The 22,708-nt window shown below is 38.0% G+C and overlaps 1 protein-coding gene and 1 non-coding gene across 2 annotated transcripts; both read left to right on the plus strand.

Annotated features, from left to right (window-relative positions):
* Positions 1-14,695: 14,695 nt before the first annotated feature.
* Positions 14,696-15,139, plus strand: LOC141621750 (RNA cytidine acetyltransferase 1-like). Its single transcript, XM_074438004.1, has 2 exons — positions 14,696-14,781; positions 14,860-15,139. Exons 1-2 carry the CDS (start codon positions 14,710-14,712, stop codon positions 15,103-15,105), a joined length of 318 nt encoding a protein of 105 aa, XP_074294105.1. The 5' UTR covers positions 14,696-14,709; the 3' UTR covers positions 15,106-15,139.
* Positions 15,140-19,554: 4,415 nt separating this feature from the next.
* On the plus strand, positions 19,555-19,661 carry LOC141626065 (small nucleolar RNA R71). Its single transcript, XR_012535793.1, has one exon. It is a non-coding gene; the product is annotated as a small nucleolar RNA R71 (small nucleolar RNA).
* Positions 19,662-22,708: the final 3,047 nt, after the last annotated feature.

Here is a 22,708-nt window from a genome sequence, read left to right on the forward strand (position 1 = left end):
GTTCCTCTTGCTCTTGAGTTTGCAAAATATCCTCTAGGATGGATTGCTCATCCTCTATGGGTTGACATGCTTCTACTAGAAGATTATGCACCAATTCGGATTGTGCATGAGTAAGTTCCTTGTTAGCTAGAGCGGCCTCAAAGAGATCCACCTCCAACTCCCAATGCATGCTCTTAGCCTCACTTGCTTCTAAGGCTTCTAATGCTTGCATGGGATCCTTGAAGTAAGGGATACTCAAGTGGTCCTCTACATAACAATCTATGAAATCCATCTCGCAAAATATCAAACAACTCGAAAATGATTAGAACAAACCTTGAGGAGTTTTACTTCCTCAAGGCGAAGAAAGACACAACTAATAACAAAAAGGAAATCTAAGTCAAACAAACACCATCCCCGGCAACGGCGCCATTTTTTGATGCGATCCCGCTAAGTGTTCACAAATTAAGATGTGGTCGTTGGTCACGGTCGAATCAAAACACAATTTATAGCTTAACAAGCAACTCTACAATTAGTAAAGAGGCAAGTAAAGGTCGGATCCCAAGGGACGGGAGTTGAAATGAGATTTCTACTGTAACTAGTGGTGTCTAAGGGGTGTCACAAATTGGGTTGATGTAGAAGGTTACTAAACTAGAATAACAATGAAAATAAACAAGCAAGATGAATAAAAAGGGGTGTAAACAATTGATTAAAGGCACTAGGGTGTCATGGGATCATAGGGGAATCATGGGATATGATTATACAAACATGTTCTCAAATTATAAGCAAGCAATTATTGTTGTGATGGATTGAGTTGGGTTATATCTTACAATCCTAGGAAAGTTTGGGTCCCGGAGCCGAATCGATTAGATTGTACAACACCTACAAGTCGACTTAATCTTCCCTACTCAACAACATGCATGGTCTAATGAGACTCGAGTTAGGTTATGTCTTACAAGTCTCATTGAAAAGATAGGAGATGATAGTAAATGCAAGGATTCATAGGCTTAGCATTTCATCAAATATAACATGTGCATGAGTTGAGATCAAAACAAGCAAGCAAATAAAACATGAAAGCATATTAATTTAAGCATGAATCATTCCCCATGTTGGTTTCCCCTAATCACCCATTAACCCTAGCTAAGAGACTACTCACTCATTATCATGTTGATCATGCTAGCAAGGTTGTCAATCATACCAACAATATGAAACATGATGAATAAATGAAAGTAATTAACAATAATTAAAAAGGGATTAAGAGATTATACCTACTAATGATTCCAATAATAAAGCAAGAATAATAGAAGTACTTGAATGCTAGATTGAGAGGTTGTCAATCTCCCAATAATAACCCAAATAATCTTCAATTACCCAAAATAAAGGATGAACAAAAGAGAGATTAAAGAACTAAAATTTGGATTAAAACTTGATTAATACTTGATTACATTATTGAAGAGAGATTTGATTGATATTAACTACCCTAATTATTGATAAGAAGAACATGCTCCTCTAATTAGCCTAATGGGGTATTTATAGTGAAAATTAGGGAGGATGCATTAGGGTTAACGAAGGGCTAAACTAGTAGTTACACTTTTTAAGTTGAGCAAGGAGGACCCGGTATTTTCTGAGAGAAGGGCTTCTCTTTTCATAGCTTGAAGAAGACAATCCGTGCTGTGAAGAAATCCGGGCGGAATAAGGTCGGGACGGACGGATTTGGGCGGTGGAATCCGAGCGGATTCTGAGGAATCCGGACGGATTGTTGAGGGGGAATCCGAGCGGATTCAGGCACGGGACGCTCGGATTGTGCAGGGGCTGGACGGGCGGATTGTTGACAATCCGCTCGGATTGTCACCAAAGATAGTAACTTCTTCTTTTCTTCCCTTTTCTTCATAAATTCCTTGGGGATTTCCTTGGGGACTCAAGGATCTTTCCTCAACATTGCTCTTCTACTATGATATGTACAAAGGCCTTCTAATCTTGTCTCTCATGGATGCTTGGTCATTGAATTCGATCAATTTAGTCTCGTTTTGCCATGAAAATGCAAGATTCTTACTCCTTTCCTACCAAGGGATCAAAATCTCAAAGAATATGCAAAACAAAGAACTAAAGATAAGAAATGACCCAAATAAGCACTAAAAAGCATGGAAACAAGGCTAATTCGGGGGCTAAATATGCGCCAATTATGGTTACATCATGATGCCTGATCCAACTGAAGGGTAATATCCGTATAAAACCCATTAAATTTAAGGATTATAACGTAAATTTTATACGTGATTAATAGTCATAAACGAAAAACACAATGAAACGATAAAGATTAAGTAATAACCTCCGGTCCTAGTGCAATCCACGTCCGGACGTGTGCATATCATGGCATACATGATTGATCCTATAGCCGAGGCATAAGGAATCCGTGTCATGCGCTCTTTCTCTTCCGGTGTCTCTGGTGACTGAGACTTGCTCAAATGCACCCCTGGAGCCATAGGAAGAAACCCCTTCTTGGAGTTAGTCATCTTTGAATCTCTCTAGGACTTTGTCTATGTAAGACTCGACGAGAGATAACATCCGACGTGATCTATCTCGATAGATACGGATGCCTAGAATTCTTTGTGCCTCTCCCGGATCTTTCATCTGGAAATGGTTTTTCAACCATACTTTCACCGAAGTTAAGAGAGGTATGTCATTCCCAATCAGGAGTATGTCATCGACATACAATATTAGGAAGACAATCTTGCTCCCACTCGACTTGATATAAAGACATGGTTCCTCGACCGATCGAGTAAATCCATTTTCTTTAATCACTTGGTCGAAGCGATGATTCCAACTCCGAGATGCTTGCTTAAGTCCATAAATGGAACGCTTAAGCTTGCACACTTTCTTAGGATGTTGTGGATCGATGAAACCTTCGGGTTGTACCATCTACAACTCTTCCTCCAAAAAGCCGTTTAAGAAGGCGGTTTTCACATCCATTTGCCAAATTTCATAGTCATGAAAAGCGGCAATCGCTAAGATAATCCGAATGGAACGCAAAGATGACTACGGGTGCAAAAATTTCATCGTAGTGCAAACTGGCACTTGGGTGAAACCTTTAGCAACTAGTCGTGCTTTATAGATATCTTGTTGACCTTCCACCGAATGCTTTATCTTGTAAAGCCATTTGCATTGAAGGGGACGAACCTTAGCAGGTAAGTCAACAAGATCCCATACGTTGTTCTCATACATAGAGTCCATCTCGGATTGCATGGCCTCAAGCCATAGCTTTGAGTCGGAACTAGTCATGGCACCTTTATAGGTTGCGGGTTCACTACTCGTTAAGAGTAGAACGTCATCTATGTCATGTTCCTCGACCATACCAATGTATCTGTCGGGAGGAATAGAGACTCGCCCGACCTCCTAGGTTCCTCGGGAATATTCACATGCAAATGGGATTGAAGGAATTGGTTCCTCCAATGGTTGCTCGGTATTTGGTTTGGAATCTCCGATGGTCGAAGGTTCTATCACTCTTTGCATTCTCGAGAAATTCCTTCTCCAAGAATGTCGCACTAGCCGCAACAAAAACACGTTGTTCGGTTGGCGAATAGAAGTAATGACCAAGTGTTCCTTTAGGATAACCTATAAAGTATGTCTTGACCGATCGCGGCCCGAGCTTATCCTCGTGTCTCCACTTGACATAAGCCTCGCAGCCCCAAACCCGTATAAAGGACAAGTTAGGGACCATTCCCTTCCATAGTTCATATGGAGTCTTGTCAACAGCTTTAGACGGACTTGGTTAAGTATTAGAGCGGCCGACAAAAGAGCATAACCCCACAATGAGTCAGGCAACACGGTGTGACTCATCATGGATCGAACCATATCAAGTAGTGTTCGATTTCTCCGTTCGGACACACCATTCAATTGAGGTGTTCCGGTGGAGTTAAGCGTAGGGCAATCCCACGAGTCCTTTAGGTGTTGATCAAACTCGTGAGAAAGATACTCGCCACCACGATCCGAACGTAGTGTTTTAATCTTTCTACCCAATAGGTTCTCGTACCCTATTCTCGGTATTCCTTGAATTTCTCAAAGGATTCACTTTTGTGCTTCATTAAGTAGACATAGCCATATCTACTTAAATCGTCCGTGAAAGTGATGAAATACCTATAGCCTTCTCGTGCGGTGATTGACATAGGGCCACATACATCCGTGTGTATGAGTCCTAATAGGTCGCCAGGCGCGCATTCCAACACCTTTGAAGGAAATCCGAGTCATCTTACCGATGAGACATGATTCACACGTGCCAAATGATTGAAAATCAAAGGCCGAGATAGCTCCATTCTTGATGAGTTGTTTTACGCGTTTCTCATTAATGTGTCCCATACGGCAGGTGCCATAGATACGTTTGATCTTTGTCACCAACCTTTAACTTTTTATTCATTACGTGTAATATTTCGGTGGTCCGATCTAAAACATAAATTCCGTTCATGGAGGCGCCTTGCCATAAATCATATCGTGTAAAGAGAAAATGCACGTATTATTCTCTATTACAAATGAAAAACCAAGTTTGTCAAGTGCGTAAACGAAATAATGTTTTTCGAAAAGATGGGTACATAATAGCGGTCATATAATGACAACTCAAATCCGCTAGGAAGCTGGATCACATATGTCCCCTTTGAGACAGCAGCCACTCTTGCTCCATTCCCAACACGCAGGTCCACCTCACCCTTTACGAGGGGTTCGATGTTTCGGAGCCCCTGCACATGATTACACAGATGAGAACCACAACCAGTATCTAGTACCCAAGTTCCGTAACTTGCGTGGTTAATCTCAATCATATGAATAAAAGTAGAAGAGAGAGAAGACATACCAACAGGTTTAACGCGACCCGCTTTTATGTCCTCATGATAAACAGGACATGTACGCCTCCAATGCCCAGTCTTGTGGCAGTGATGGCATTCCATGTTTTCGGTTTTGCTCTTTGTCGCGCCTGATGAGGTGCTCGACTCACCAGGCCCACTCTTACCTGAACCCGACTTCTTAAACTTCGGTTTGCTCTCGCTAGGCCTGGTGAACCTTGCCCTTACCCTTGCCCTTGTTTGACACAACGAGAACATCTTGTTTCATGCTCCCACTGAACTTCATGTCCTTCTCGGTCTGTACGAGAAGGGAGTGCAGTTCGTGGGGACTTTTCTTCAAATCATTCATATAGTAATTCGCTCTAAATTGCGAAATACCATCGTGGAGTGAGTGAAGCATGCGGTCAATAACAATGTTCTCGCTGATCTTACAATCAAGCGTCTCCAGCTTCTCGACATTCTCAATCATACTGAGAATGTGTGGGCTAACTGGTTGGCCCTTCTGGAGTCTCGCATCAAAGAAGCGAGTGGTATGCTCATAGGTCACGATTCTCGGTGCTTTCGAGAATTCCTTGGTGAGCGTGGTGAAAATCTTGTTTGCACCTTGGGCTATGAAGCGTTTCTGCAAATTGGGTTCCATTGCAAAAATAAGTACGTTTTTAATCGCACCCGCTTCCATGGCGAAATCGTTATACTTGTCGATCTCGTTAATTCCAGCCGTGGGGCCTGGGTTTGACGGCATGGCCTCAAGCAGAAATTTGAGCTTTCCGTCAGCGGCAAGCATTCCGTAATGCCGCCTCCCGTCCGCGAAGTTTGATCCATCATTCTTCAGTCGAGTAGACTGATTCATCTGATTCATGAAGATCCGAAGCCAGGACTCTCGGTCCAATGTGACACTTGGCATTGGGTCGTTCAAGTGACCAGCCATATTGTTATTAGCAGTTTATGTGAACGTGATCTACACTGAAAAGGAAAGAAAAACAAAAACGAAATAAGCAACTCATCGAGGTGATTTAAGTCTATTTAAAATTTATTTTAATCGTGTAGACTCATTGCACTTGTATAATTGATCTCCCTCAAGAATAATACAAGTGATCCCAAGACTCAATTTCCGTAAATTGATAAGCCAACTGTTTAGCTAGTTCTTCCGTAAAAAACTCTTGGTCGATAGATTTCTGGAAATCCTATCTATAGTCCACCATAATCACAGGATCGTACGAGTGACCATAGTGTTGAGATAAAATAAGTCAATCGGTTCCAACTTACCCGACGTAGAAGGGGTCATATTATGCCTACCGACGAAGAAGGGATTCATTGGAGTTTGACCTATAAAGACCGTTCTCAATTTTTGTTTATACGAGGAAGATCCCATCAACTAAGTTTCAATTCATTTTAAGTGAACGAATAACTAGCAACTGCGTGAATGAATTAATTTAGATGATGGCTTTAAATCGTGTGACATAAGAATGTCATAGAAAACTAACGCGTGACCTCTACATGAGTCAGTTTTCATGCAATAATTAGGTGGTTTGGTTTTAGGCGGAATATGATGCATACTATCGTTACGATAAAATAAATAAATGAATGCAATACGTAAATAAAAATTCCTAGTGTGGCCTATCCTAGTAAAAAGAACATAATACAACTTTGGAATCCACCGTTGGACCCGAAAAGCTTGTCTTGATGTTCCATCTTTGTCCATGTAGCGGGAGTGAGCATCCGGTCTCCTTCTTTAGTCTTCTCAAAATTACAATTAAAATTTACAAAATATAAACCTATTTACATTCTAAATAAAAACTGTAATTAAAAGAAATAAAAGGAGATACGAGATCTCAAAATACAACCAAGACCGTGTTCCATCATTACGGTAACACGTTCTACTAAGGCCACACTAAGTTACAACCGTTTGCAAAAATAAATAAATACGTAATTAAAAACATTCAAAAATCAAAAACGATAAATAAAATGCATCAACTAAAAATTAAATTTATTCGTGACATAATTCCGTAATTATGTTAAATTTATCCAAACCACCAAAGACAATTAAAATTATATGACAAAACCGCTTCAGTCAAGTTAATTTTAATCCGAGATAATCCGTTACTATAAATCGTTTTAAAGTAACTTAATTTTACGTGGGTGAACCGTTTCACTATCAAGCGAGAGCATAAATCCGTTTTATGCAACAAAGGCCGAAAAAAAAAACAAAATTTTTTTTTTCTTCACTGCTGGGCGTGAACAGTACCACGAAATTTTTTTTTTTTTTTTTAATTTTAAAATGTTGCTGAAAACCGTGAGCAACAATAGGAACAAAAAAAAAAAAAAAAAAAAAAAACGGCTCAATCAACAAAAGATCAAACAACAAAACGATTTGTAAAAACCCAATTGCAATTTAATCTAATCCGTATAGAATTGAAATTTCAATTGATACATCTTTAACATATTGCAATAATGATCGATTAAAATTACAACATGTAAAGAATGATTGAAAACAAGAGATCGAATGATCTATCAAAATTTTGTGGCACGCATAACGATGCAAAACAAATCAGGCCGTGTACATAAAACACACGGTTTCCAAAAAAAATTTCGAGACAAAATAATGCCACACGAAATTTTATGCAATCACTTTGATAGATCTTTTACATATTGCAATGAATATCGATTACAATACAATATGCAAAGATCAAAATGAAAACAAAAGACAACCAACACCGTGTATACAAGACACGGTTCCCAAGGCACAAAACAAAAAAAAAACGCAGCAATTAAAAAAAATTGCCGAGGGCAAAAAAAAATTGTGCCGAATGAAAATTAATCAAAAATACATCGATTCAAAAATCGTTTGATGAAAATCACATAGAAAAATTTACGTGGCCTCGCTCTGATACCACTTGAAGGGTAATATCCGTATAAAACCCATTAAATTTAAGGATTATAACGTAAATTTTATACGTGATTAATAGTCATAAACGAAAAACACAATGAAACGATAAAGATTAAGTAATAACCTCCGGTCCTAGTGCAATTCGGCAATGAGAGATCAAAGTAGATCTCCTCCTAAATGATGCACCCAAGATTGTCCGAGAAATGCCTTTGTGCTAGAATGAATCCTCTAATTGCCTTGCAATATTGAGAGGATTGTTTTGTGAGGTTTTGTTGGATGAGAGATCCGAATTTTGAGAGGCAATTTTCTCAAAACCCTAATTTGTTTTTGCAAATGACAATTAGGTCACAAGTGAGGAGAGGGTCTCCTTTTTGTTTCCTCTCATTCGGCCGGCCATGGGCTACCTAGAGAAGTGGGCTTCCACTTCCTTTTAGTTTTAGCTCATGGTCTGGTTCGCAAATCGCTAAAATGTATATGACGCGGTTTTGTTATAAATCGTCATCGGTTATCGGTTATTAAAGTATCAACTAATAATACGGATTAGTTGAAACATTAATACATGTCCGACAAAGACGATATTGTATAATTATATTCAATATACATTTAATTAAATATAAATCGCTTATATTCAATTTACGAATTAACTGCTTAATTCGCCTTAGCCATTATTATTTAATCCGTATTAAATAAAATATCTCATCACCACATTTTGACTAATTATTAGTCAAATAACTCAGACTAACTGGTTAGTCAAATTTGGCATCTACATGACTGTATTTTCATACCGTCACATCTCTCAAACGTATCCTATAGGTGTGACTTTTAGGGACCGTTGATCACCGCCATCAGAATGACAATAACGTCAAACTTATCTAGCAAGCCAACCGTTATTGATAAACGTGGACCAACTGATTATGATACAAAAGTATACCCTTTGATCCTTTTAGAGATTTATAAGTCCGTGCACTAACTGTAAAGGACACCAGCCCCAACACCAACGCCTCTAACACGTCCCCCATGCTCTGGCTTCTTCAATGCTCTTGCCAAAATATCATCTCAACCACCCTCTAATACAAGTTCCCCTCTTTCAAGTTTTGTCTTCAAGACATTCTTAAGATTAAGATTGAAGAAATGTGTTAAGAGAGTACATAAAATAGTGTTAATACTCTAATAATGTGGGAGAAAAAAGTATTTTACGATTTTTTCAGCAGTTTCCTAGTCGACTGGATTATCAGAAGCGAATTCTCCATCTTTGGCACGTGAATGAGCTCTAATCTCCACAACTCATGTCGAGGTACTAGATCAACTTGCTTCCTGTTTTTCAAATTTTCATTTACCTACCAAGAATTGAAAATATATTATCGAAAACAATAGTGAGCTGATTCAAAGTCTTAAATTAAAAGATATTAACCAAACATACAATCTCGTCTTCAAAGTGTTGGTAACCGAGGCAGCCTCCTCGATAGCTTGAGACTTTGAGATTTGATCGCTTTCGACTATCTTCACTTACCTCCTTGAAATATAAAAAAAATTTGGCATTAAAACACTAAACATTTTATTTGCTTACAGAAATTAAAAATATAGATTTTTAAGAGTATGCAAACTAAAACCTGGAATTTCTCAGTAGTACACATTTCCTTAAATTTATCCCAAGCTGATTGTTGTATCCTATATTTCCATGGCGGTCTTTTTCGTAATTTTCCAGACTTCTTGTACAACCACAGCTTTCTTAATCTAGTCTTAAAAGCTCTCCATCGATCATCAGCTCGAGATAAGATCCATTTTCTACGGTGTCCTGGTACTGTGAAACCTTTCTATGGGATAATACAAAATCACTAGTATTATTGGTAAAAATTCCAGAAATAAACAATTAAACTGTTGCCCTGTCTGAACGAACACAAAACGGGGTAAGAAATGATAAACCACAAACTTAAAAACTGAAAATCCGTGGTACCCTTAATAAACCACAAACTTAAAAGATGAAAATTTGTTGTCAAAGCACAATGTAAAAGAAAACACATCTGCTAGAAAGACTTTAGCATGCTAAATATAACATGTGGTGAAACACATTTCTACCATGATTTGGTCATACAAGCTGTTAAGTTCAGATATGGTGATATGTTTCCAATTGCCGTAGGTGATGGCCAGACGTTCTCGAACAACTACTCCAAGATAGCGCATGAAAATTGATCCGTATTTATCGCATGGGGTTTTACGAACTGGATGCCAATCCAAAAGAAGTTTGACTTCATTTTGAATTGCTTCCCCCACCTTAGCAAGAACAGTACGACCTCTCTCGTCCTTACGATTAGACTTTTCCATATCTGAATCATCTGAAGAAGTTGAACCACCTCGAGACGAGCATACTTGTTTTTTCTTTTTTGCCATAATCCTACAAAAATAAAGGGTGCAGGTTAACATCAATTTACCATCTAAATATATTTTTTCTACTCTAACAAATTTACTATCAGACCCAAATAAATACTGTAAACATGCTAGTCATTATATTGTCTTCCACTCCTGGAATCAAGGCAGCTGGAATTTGGAATATAGCAACAGTGGGTAAACTGGCAAACTGGATTTTTACTGAGGCAGATAGGTTATGGGTGCTATTGGTAAACCTATCTAGGGTGTTTGGTGTATGGGTGAATAACTCAACTAAGTTAAAGTTTGTTGTTGAATTGCAGTTAAAATGATGATAGGGGAAGAAGAGGAGGAAAGCAGGATTCAGATGGAATGGTCATTCTGGAAATCAGTGGAGAGTGCATCAGAAATTGCAGACAAGTGTTCAGTATGCCCTGATTGAAGAGCCGGACAAGTACGTAATGTTGAGGTTCAAGCTGGGTGAATTTGGACATATGGTGATCTTGAACGAGGCTAATTTCATGTATGCTCCAGACCTTCCTATCAAGGGTCATTTCCATTCTCTACACTGAATCAGGATTGAAGATCCACTCACATACTACAGTACACATGATTTCATTTCAGTATTAGTATAATACTTGGTACAGTAATAAAACATACGTACTAGTTCTTTGCTCAACTGTGTGTATATAATGCAACAAAATTGTAGTTTTTGAGATACAACATGTGTCTGCATAAACATATTATATCACTAATTCCTTGCTCTGACTGCTGGATCAACAATGCTGAACTAGTTTGCATAATCAATCATTGGCTATTACTGTTGCTTAATTTCTCAGATCATCCACTCACATACTACAGTACACATGATTTCATTTCACCATTGTTGGTTTAATTTATCAACTTACCTAGCTAATCATCTTTTACAGTTGATTGCGAATGTGCACATCTCTTCAATCCATTCATCTCTTACAGTTGGTTGAGAATTATGCAATTTGCAGTCAATAAAATAAACACAAAAAAAAAAAAATTAAACAGAACTAAAATCTACCTCAATTATTTTGACGACGACGCTTTCTACTTATCTTAATATTGTCAACCCATTCACCTTCCTCATGGTCGTCTCGAACATATGTTAATGAATCTTCGCCCTCATCATTAGGGGAATTCTCATTTTGAAAAAATTTAGTTGCTGGCCTTTCTTCCAACTCAACTTCCTCGTCATAATCATCAATATCATGGTGAGATCTTGGTGTTATAACAACTGACCTGCTCTTATCCACTGGATTAGTCACATAAAACACTTGTTTCACTTGACGCGCCAGTACATACGGATCTTCCTTGTTACTAAGCTTGTGAAGGTTAACCAAGGTGAACCCAAACTCGTCATGTTCAACTCCAACATGAGAATCAACCCAATTGCACCTAAAAACAGGCACCGAGAAGCCTAAATAATGTAACTTAATGATCTCTTGAATCACCCCATAATATAACATTTTACCATACACGGGATGTTTATCTTTGGCACTAGCAAAATGCATAGCCTCGACTTCTACTATTACCCCACTATTCTGCATAGTACTAATCTCGTCTCGTTCACTAGTGTAGAATGTGCAACCATTTATGACATATCCAGAATAAAAAGAGGCATTAAAATTAGGTCCAGAAGCTAAAGCCTTAAGTCGATCAGATATGCAATGGGATGAATCTTCAAATTCAAGCTCTCTCATAACCTGGTCTTTCAGCCAGCTACTGAATGACTTGCTGTGTTCACTTAGTAATGATTTCTCAATAGCTCTTCGATTTTTTTTTCGTAAATAAGCAATGTGTATGTCTATATAAGGTGCAACTTCATTCTCATTAAAAAGAACATAAGTGTGAGCCATGTGCCACTGCTCATGAGATAAGTCAATATGCTTAGACCCTATAGTCCCTTTTCCTTCAATTCTTCCACTATGTCGTGATATAGGAATCCCAAACATCTTTGTATTTCCTAGGTGTGCACTACTATATGCTACAGCATCTTCACAAAGAATCCGCTCAGCAATACAACCTTCAGGCCTAAAGTGGTTCTTCACATACCCTTTGTAAGTCTTCATTTCTCTTTCAAAAGGATATTGGTTTCTCAAGTACACATGACCGCAAAATCTGACCTCCCTCAACAAATGAACAGTTAAATGAATCATGACATCAAAAAATGAGGGAGGAAAGTACATCTCTAATTGGCAGAGAATGACTACAATTGAACTTTCCAAGGAATTCAAGTCTTTAGGATCTATGACTTTGCTATATATAGCATTAAAGAAATAACACAATTTTATAATAGTTGAACGAACATTCTTCGGTAAAACTGAACGAATAGCCACGGGTAGTAAATGTTGCATCAAAACATGACAATCATGAGACTTAAGACCTACAAGCTTCAAATTTTCCATCGACACAAGACTCTTGATGTTAGACGAATAACCCTCAGGGACTTTTACACCCGCTAAACACTCACAAAATTCTTTTTTCTCTTTTCTGGACATTGTATAAGCGGCTGGAGGCAAAAACTTTTTATTGTTCTTATCAACAATGTGTAATTCTTTCCTAATACCTAATGCTTTTATGTCATCTCGAGCATTAACACCGTCTTTTGTTTTTCCCGGGACATTTAGTAGTGTACCAATTAAGCTATCACACACATTTTTCTCAATATGCATTACATCCAAAGAATGTCTGACAAACAAATGTTTCCAATAAGGTAAGCGCCAAAACACAGAACATTTCTTATATCCTTGTTTAGGAAGGGTGGATCCACGATTTTTGCCAAAAGTAATCTGAATGTCTTTCACTTTTTCAAACACTTCTATACCAATTAACACTCTTGGTCGTCTTTTGAATTCTTGATCCCCATTGAAAGCCTTTTTCAACTTTCGATAAGAATGATCATCAGGCAAAAAACAACGATGTCCATCATAAATATTCTTTTTAGATGATTTAAGCCACTTTCCCATAGTACCATCCTCACATATAGGACAAGGTGCTTTTCCTTTAACGGTATACCCAGAGAAATTACCGTACACAGGATAATCTTGGATAGTGCAAAACAACATTGCTCTAAGGTTAAATGACTCATTTCGATATGCATCATAAACTTCTACACCCGTTTCCCATAAAATTTTTAAATCATTTATAAGGGGTGCTAAGTACACGTCGATGTCGTTTCCTGGTTGTTTAGGGCCAGAAATTAACAAGGTAAGCATCATGAACTTTCTTTTCATGCATAGCCAAGGAGGTAAGTTATACGTAACCAAAATTACAGGCCAAGTACTATAGGTTGTACTAAGAGAACGAAATGGATTCATGCCATCAGTAGACAATGCAAGGCGCAAGTTTCGAATTTCTTTACCAAACTCGGGAAATTTTCCATCAATAAACCTCCATTGTGGGGAGTCAGCTGGGTGTTTAAGTTTACCATCCTTAATTCTGCCATTATGATCCCATGTCAAATTTTTTGCATCACTAGCATTCGAATAAAGACGTTCAAATCTTGGTATAATAGGAAAGTACAATAAGACCTTAGCCGGCGTTCCTTTCCTTTTTTTTGTACCGGGAGATATTACAAGTAGGGCAATTATTTAATAATTCATACTCATTATAATTTAGTATACAATCGTTACGGCAGGCATGAATTTTTTCATAAGGTAAGCTCATTGAGCATAATATCTTTTTTGCCTCATATGTTTTACTAGGGAGAACATTATCACTTGGAAGCATATCTTTCACTACTTGAAGTAATTCTGTAAAACCCGTATCACTCAGACCGTGAGTTGCCTTCAGATTATATAATCTAAGTACACTTGTGTCTCGTGTATTTTTTGCGACTTTGTGTATAAGGGCTTTTCGGAATCAGTTAACAATGACTCGAATGCAGCCGGATTTTCATCAAACTTTTCTTGAACGTCTCGTAACATATCCTCTATCCTATCACCCTTATTACTTGTATTAACTTCGGGCGTATTAGTCCGAACATTTTCTTCCCTATCTTCCCCATGCCAAATCCAAATAGTATATGTTCTATCAAAAGCTGATTTGGTTAGATGATTAAGTATTTCATCAACTCTTTTATGCAGAAAATTATGACATTTATAACAAGGACAAGACAACCTTGTACGACCTCTAGAGTTCTTAACAACAAAATCAATAAAGTCTTTTACACCAGCTATATACTCGGGGTCACCCGGTTTTGATTTTGATATCCAACTCCGGTCCATATCTACACAAACACATAAGATTATTTTGGTTGAGCATATACAAACTACTAAGTAGTTCTGACAAGTTTAGGTTAAATTAAATTTCTAAGGTAAGTACTTCTGACAAGAATAAGAATGCAGTAGGAGTACAAGAATGAAGTTTTGTAGAGTGATTCTAATCACTTGAATGATGAAGTAATTATTATTTATATTTATTAATATATTCTCACATTTTTACCCAAAAAAAAGCGGTAAGTGCAAAACTTAATAGAAAATGCAGAATATTTCTGAATGTTTATAATTTATATACTGACGTTAATGTTTATAATTTATATATGACATTCTCGTGAGTTCTTGAGCGCGGAAATTTGACGCGAGTAATAATAATAATAATTATTATTATTATTTCCATGTCCTTTATATGCAGGTTGAGTTGAAACCTCACAAAATAACCTTGGATGAAGATTTAGACAATGCTGCAAAGCATGTGAAGGTAGTTTGGAGCAGCTTGGTATTTTTCACATAACTACTCTTATGTACTGAGGCACTGAGACTTTGCTTGTTCTCACAGGATGATATGAAAGCCAAGGCAGAGGAATTATTGGACTTCAAGTTGATTGAAGAGTATTCTATTGGGGGAGATCTTGAAACAGCTCTTCAGAATGGTGAAGGGAAGATATCCTCAAGCGGCTTAATCAGTGTGAAATCAAGTAAAAGCAAGCATGAGACCCCGAGCAAGGCTGGAAGTAGTAAGAGTGAGAAGAAACGAAACAAGGATGATCGAGGCAGCAAATCTAACAAGAGGAGAAAATCCTAACGGGGTCATATCAGAAAGATACACAAATAGATAATACTGCCTTATTTAATGTCGGTTTATGAAGGCTGTTGTGTCCTAGGTAAAACATTTATCGCGCACAGAGTTTGGAGGAGTAACATCTTTTTGTGCCTAGAGGCATGTTTCAGGAACTTTGTGCGGAGTACATGATTTTGTGCCTCCTGTAATTGTGAAGAAGATTGGAGTGTGTGACAACGGTCTGTGCTGCATTTGTGAAGGAGTTGAGGAGACTGTTACCCATCTCTTTTTTTACTGTTGTTGTAGCAGGATATTACTCTCAAAGTTGGAACCATGGATGGATAAGTCTTTCAGGGGTCAGAACATTACCAACTGGCAGAATTGAAGAAATAATACAAGATTTCAGAATAGACTCTTTAATACAAAGAAAGGATTGACAATGTGATAGAGGCGTTTGGACTGGAGTTAAAGCGTATCAAAGTTAAGTTGAGCTCAGATATGCAGGGCTAATGAGATATCCTTTATCAACCAAGGATAACAGATGGTTAAGGATAGTGGAAAATAGAGTTCGAGGTAAGGCTGTTACCAAAATAGAAATAAATTCTCGGAACCAGCCACCACCTACTCCACCGCCACATTTTCAATCCACGTATAGGCCACCTTCGCCATCATTTATGATCGCCGACTCCATCACCTTCCATCGACCCTCTCTCTCACTACTTAAATACACTATCAGGAAAACAAATCGCCACTCGCAAGTCACCATGGACGTCAATTACCAACAAAAAGGTTTGGATATTTAGCTTCTAAATTCCTGAATATAGGGTAAAATCCAAACTTTTAAACATTAACTAAATCTTTTAACTTGAATATTCATGTTTTTATGCTGAAAACATTTTGCTTTATGCTCAATAGAGGTATGTATTAACTAACACACAAGCTTGTTTTAACATGTACAAGTTTTAATTTTATAACTGACAATTTTAAATAGAAAACCCGAGTCTTTGAACTTACTTTACCTTTCGTTGTAAACTTGGGAGTTTTGCTTAACTTTTGTAGAGTAAGAATTTTGGTGTATGAATCCCTAGTTTTAATCATGACAACTTAATGTTTTAAATTAAATGCTCATGGAGTTGGGGATGAATTTTAGAGGGGTTATGATGGCCATAATCTGGGGTCTGGGTGGAGTCCGGTGTTTACAGGTGGCTGAGATAGTTGGGTGCAGAACGGGATGAATGACTTGGGACATTGGTGGCTTACTGAGGAAGACGAATGAGGCACAGGAAAAAAAAGAAAGGTTGGGAGTGGTGAATGAAGTGGGCTTATTTCTATTTGGGCTAGTCTTATACTATAAGACTGTCTCTTATAACAATTGGTGCTTTAATTTAATGATGACCAAAAAGATATTGTGAAGGATAATACCATTAGTCACAAATTTGTATTTTTAAGGATGAGAACCCCAAGGTAAAGGCCAGGATGAGAACCCCAAGGTAAAGGCCGCGCCATGAGGGAAAAATAAAGTAATAAACATTGTCGTTTTCCTTTGAAGAATTAGAGCAAAACGACCAGGGTCAGGGATAAATGAAGGTGCTCGTTGGTCAGCAAAGAATGACTCCTACTTAACAATTGAGGATTTGAAATTTTAAACTTTCCCAAACAGAAAACTAGGATTTTGAACTCACTATTCTAGTTTCTATATCAGATCATAATTTTTAAATGAAATTCAAGTATCCAATGAAATTGAACTCACTACCTTAATCACTATTAGCTTTGTAACCTATTCAATAATAAATTAAGAGCCAAATAACACCTTGACTTCAACGGACTTGCACTTAATTAGAGGCAGCATAAAAACTTAATACGGTAATAGTTCGAACAATCGAAACCCAGCATTTAATTAAAACTAATCATCAATCGCATTAATAGGAATAGAAATTATACTAAATTAAACAAATAATAGACAAATAACAAGGAACTCATAGTGGATTTTTAATCAAAAAATCAAAATCCTACCCTAATGGCACTACTGTATTGACTTATTCGAAAAGCATGAACAAATCGAATAGGTTTGACATTTGTTAAACTAAGGCAGCAAATATTTGATAGAATGACTTGAATATAAGGCATTAACAACATACGAACAATTAGAAAACTAAGGCTTTAACAACATACGAACAATTAGAAAACATCGTCCAATTTCTCGACATAAGAACAATTAAATTTGAAGCAAAATCTGTAATTTCAATTAACCCAAATTTCTAATCAATTAACCCAAATTTGAAATCAATTACTGCAAAATCTGTAATTGCAATTCACAAAAAAAATTACCTGAAAGAGCGAGGTTGCTGCTTCGGTGACGGCGACTACTGCTCCGATGATGATCGGTGGTGATAAACGAAAGAGAAGATGGAATAATAGTTGGATGCTTACAACTGAATACTTTGGGGTAAAGTTTGGCACGAAAAAAAACGCGGCAAATTTTGGCAGGAATGAAAAGCTTCTGGCCTGGGAAACGTGTGCATTGAACGTGTTTAATTAGGAAGCTAAGTACAAAGTATATGTTGAAGGCCCATTATTAGAGTGAATTTTTTATTTAATAAAAAGATAAGAGACCGGTTTTATTTAGGACACATTTGTTATCAATTTTTATGAGACCGGTTTTGTGGAATCAATGGTTTCTTATAATAAGAGACCGGTTTGAAAATCAAACTGGTGTGTTATTAGTGATTCCTTTGCCCATTTTTGTAGTAGTGTATAATGATCAACCATAAAACATGGTTCATGCAAACGGGGAGCTCTCATAGTCTTGTCAAGATTGAAAGTTATGCTCTCATCTCCCACTTCTAAAGTGAGCTCTCCATGCTTCACATCTATTACCGCACCCGCGGTGTGCAAGAAAGGTCTACCTAGAATGATTGGAATGTTGGAGTCTTCTTCCATGTCAACAATGACAAAGTCCACTGGGATGAAAAATTTTCCAACTCTTACGGGAACATCTTCTCATATCCCCAAGGGTGTCTTCTTCGTCTATCGGCCATTTGGAGTGTGATATTGGTGCATTTAAGCTCTCCCTTCCCTAACCTTTTACTCACCGAGTACGGCATAACACTCACACTAGCTCCTAGATCACACAAGGCTTTGTTGATCGTGGTGTCGCCAATGGTACACGGTATTGAGAAGCTTCCCGGATCTTTAAGTTTTGGAGGTGAACTCCCATGAAGTATTGCACTACTCACCTTAGTGAAGGCGATAGTCTCAAGCTTCTGGATCGACTTCTTCTTCGTAAGGATGTCTTTCATATATTTTGCATAGGCCGACACGTGATTGATTAATTCCGTAAAAGGAATTGAGACTTCCAAATTCTTCACAATTTCCATAAATTTTCCAAGTTGGTCATCAAATTGGGGCTTGGCTTGACGACTCGGAAAAGGAAGTCTAATCACAATGGGCTCCTTCTCCTTGGCCTTGTCTTCATTTTTCTTTGAAACTTCTTCTTTTGATGGTTCTCCATCCTTGGAGTTTTGCACAACTTCTTCTTTGTCTCTAGCTTCCACAACTTCATCCTAAACTTGCTTCTCCGGTGCTTCATACCTCGTACCACTTCTCAAGTGAATGGCACTAACCGTTTCATGTCTCGGGGGATTACTTTGAGGCAGTTATTGCCCCTTTTGTCTTTGTGAGCTTGAAGATGCTAGTTGAGTTAATTGGGTTTCCAACATTTTGTTGTGGGCTAGGATGTTGTTGACAGTGATTTCTTTTGCTTGACTATCCTTTTGCATTTGAGTGAAAAACTCTTGTTGATTCTTTTGCATTTGGAGGACCGCTTATTGAACATCAAAACCTTGGTCATTTTGTTGATTGAATGGAGTTTGATTTTGGTAAACTTGGTTTTGGTTGTAAAAGGGTCTTTGATTTTGGTTTCTCATGGGAGGTGGGGTGTATGTTGGTTGAGGGTTTTGAACATTTTGGCTTTTGTATGAGAGATTTGGGTGGAATTTGGTGTTTTCATTGTAATAGTTTGAATAAGGGGTACCACTCTTGTATGCTTGAAAAGCATTCACTTGTTCATTCGTTCCCCTACATTCACTTTGGTCATGTCCCAAAGTTCCACGATTCTCACATATCCCACTTGGGATTGATGAAGATGCCGTCATGGCATTAACATGCTGCTTTGGTGATTTTGAGGCTTCTTCAAGTCTAGCCATATCTTTTTCGAACTTCAAATTGATGGTATCAATGTGAGCACTAACTTGAGCACCCAATTGAGTAATAGAGTCCACTTCATGCTTTCCTCCTCTAGTAGCCTTGCGAGGTCTACTATATTGTGAATTATAGACCGCCATTTCCTTAATCTTGTTCCAAGTTTGATTGTCGTCACCTTCGGTGAACATTCCATTTGATCCCATGTTGAGAATGTTTCTTGAGTCTTCATAAATATCGTTCCAAAATTGTTGTACCAAGAACCACTTGCTAAGTCCATGATGAGGACATGAGCGACAAATTCCTTTGAATCGCTCCTAAGCTTCATACAAGGATTCTTCATCTCTTTGCTTAAAGCCCGTAATTTGAGCTCTTAGCATGTTAGTCTTTTCCGGTGGATATAACTTTTTTGTAGAAAGCTAGAGCCAATTTCTTCCAAGAATCAATTCCGAGAGTAGCCTTATCAAGGCCTTTCAACTATTGTTTTGCGGTGCCAATTAGAGAAAAAGGAAATAAGACCCATCGAATTTGGTCTTGAGTTACACCGGTTTGAGAAAACGCATCACAATAGTCGCAAAAAGTCTCCATGTGAGAGTGAGGGTCTTCACTAGGCATCCCCCCAAATTGGCTTCTTTCGACTAATTGGATAAATGCGTATTTGGCAATAAAATTTCCGGTTAAGTGTTGTGGTGTGGGAGTACCGTTAGGTAGGTTCTCCTCGGTGGGTACGGAATGTGATGAAAATTTAGGCATTGTGGGTTGATTTGGTGTTGGGTTCTCCTCACCTTCTCTTGCAAAAAGGTTCATGAACTCAATAGTGTTTGGTTGAATATCTAACACCTCACCAATACCTCTCAAAGTTCTCCTAGCAAGTCTTCTATTGGTTGTCAAAGTCCTTTCAATTTCGTGATCAAAGAGTAACAAGTTACCTTGTGATCTTCTAGACATGCAAAATATCAAACAACTTGAAAATAATTAGAAAAAACCTTGAGAAGTTTTACTTCCCCAAGGCAAAGAAACACACAACTAATAACAATATAAGAAAATCTAAATCAAGTTAACACCGTCCCCGGCAACGGCGCCATTTTTGGCCGGACTCACTTGGAGGTTTAGTTTTCGGTACTTGTTTTTAGGAGCACCTAGACCAAAACACAATTTATAACTTCACAAACAACTCTACAATTAGTAAAGAGGCAAGTAAAGGTCGGATCACAAGGGACGGGAATTGAGATGAGATTTTCAATTGCAACTAGCGGTGTCTAAGGGTGTCACAATTTGGGGTTTGAAGTAGAAGATCACTGAACTAAATAGCAATAAAAGTAAACAAGCAAGATGATTAAAAAGGGGTGTAAACAATTGATAAAAGGCACTAGGGTGTCATGGGGTCATAGGGGATTCATGGGAATTGATCATACAAACATATTCTCAAATTATAAGGAAGCAATTATTGTTGTGATGGATCGAGTTGGTTTATATCTTACAATCCTAGGAAAGTTTGGGTCCCAGTGCGAAATCGATTAGATTGTACAACACCTACAAGTCGACTTAATCTTCCCTAGTCAACTATATGCATGGTCTAATGAGACTCGAGTTGGTTTATGTCTTACAAGTCTCATTGAAAAGATAGGTGATGGGTAAAAAATGCAAGGATTCATAGGCTCGCATTTCATCAAACATAACATGTGCATAAGTTGAGATCACAACAAGCAAGCAAATAAACTATGAAAACATATTAATTTAAGCATGAATCATCCCCCATATTGGTTTCCCCTAATTACCCATTAACCCTAGCTAAGGAAACTACTCAGTTATTATCATGTTGAACATGCTAGCAAGGTTGTCAATCATACCAACAAAGTGAAACATGATGAATAAATGAAGATAATTAACAATAATTAAAAAGGGATTAAGAGAATTATACCTACTAATGATTCCAATAATAAAGCAAAGAATAATAGAAGTACTTGATGATTGATTTGAAGGTTGTCAATCTCCCAATAATAACCCAAATAATCTTCAATTACCCAAAACAAAGGATGAACAAGAGAGAAATTAAGGAAATGAAACTTGTATTAAGACTTGATTAAATGTTGATTATAAAATTAAAGAGAGATTTGATTGATATTAACTACCCTAGAGATTGCTAAGAAGAACATGCTCTTCTAATTAGCCTAATGGGGTATTTATAGTGGGGATTAGTTACATAAATTAGGGTTTACTAACGGCTTAAATGACGATTAAGTCCTTGAGAAATCGCCGGTCTCAAGCGAGACTCCGGTCTCCTTTTCGCCGGTCTTAGAAAAATATGCGCATCCTTCCTTGAAACTTGTTGAAGACGAAATGGCTGACAGACAATCCGAGCGTCCAGGGCACGAGACGGGCGGATTGTGGTGATTCTGGACGGGCGTCCAGCTGGGGAAGACGGGCGGATTGGGGTTGTTTTGGACGGGCGTCCACTGGGGGAAGACGCTCGGATTGCCCCTCTTGGACGGGCGTCTTGTGGACAATCCGCTCGGATTGTCTTACAGCTACTTTCTTTCTTCTTTTGTTCCTTTTTCTTCATAGAATCCTTGAGGATTTCCTCGGGGATGCAAGGATCTTTTCTCATAATTCCCCATCTACTATAGTATGTACAAAGGCCTTCTAGTCGTGTCTTCTCGTTGATGCTTGGTCATTGAATTCAATCAATTTAGCTTCATTTTGCCATGAAAATGCAAGGTTTGCACTCCTTTCCTACCAAGGAAAAAAAACCTCAAAGAATATGCAAAATAAAGGACTAAAGATAATAAATGACCGAAATATGCACTAAAAAGCATGGGAACAAGGCTAATTCGGGGTCTAAATAAGCTCTAATTATGGTCACATCAACTTTGGAAGTGAATCTCGAAAAGATATGAAAAGATACGAAACAATACGCAGAAAAGGACTTGGGAAGAGGGGCAGCATGCACTGCATCTCTTGGAAGAGGCGCAGCACCTGCTGCGTCTGTTCCCAAGTGGTATCCTCCTGCGGAAGAAAGATTTCCGTGTTTGATTTATGGAATAACGGATTAATCCTATTTTCCTTGATATTTTGTGTGAATATTACGGGAAATTTTTTACCAAAGATTAAAAGATTGTGAAATATGGAATAGAAATATCCGGAACATTCCAGAACATTATGACTTAGGATTTAGCGGTTATCAGAAAATGAAGACGGTTTTAGGCCCGGACTCCAAATGTACTCTAATTACTGTCAAAACGACCGTATCGGCGCGTAGATGACAATTAAGAGGTAGACATAAATGTTTGAGCAATCACTTGACAATAAACTTACGAACTGTCACAAATCGTTCCGCGTACCAAACATGCGGCCCAATCATCACCGAGTAGTTTGCGGGAGGTGCAGAAATGAGGTATCTACAGAGCCCCCACTTTGACCGAGGCTT

Source organism: Silene latifolia, chromosome X (genome assembly GCF_048544455.1).
Source record: "Silene latifolia isolate original U9 population chromosome X, ASM4854445v1, whole genome shotgun sequence".
Taxonomy (NCBI): domain Eukaryota; kingdom Viridiplantae; phylum Streptophyta; class Magnoliopsida; order Caryophyllales; family Caryophyllaceae; genus Silene; species Silene latifolia.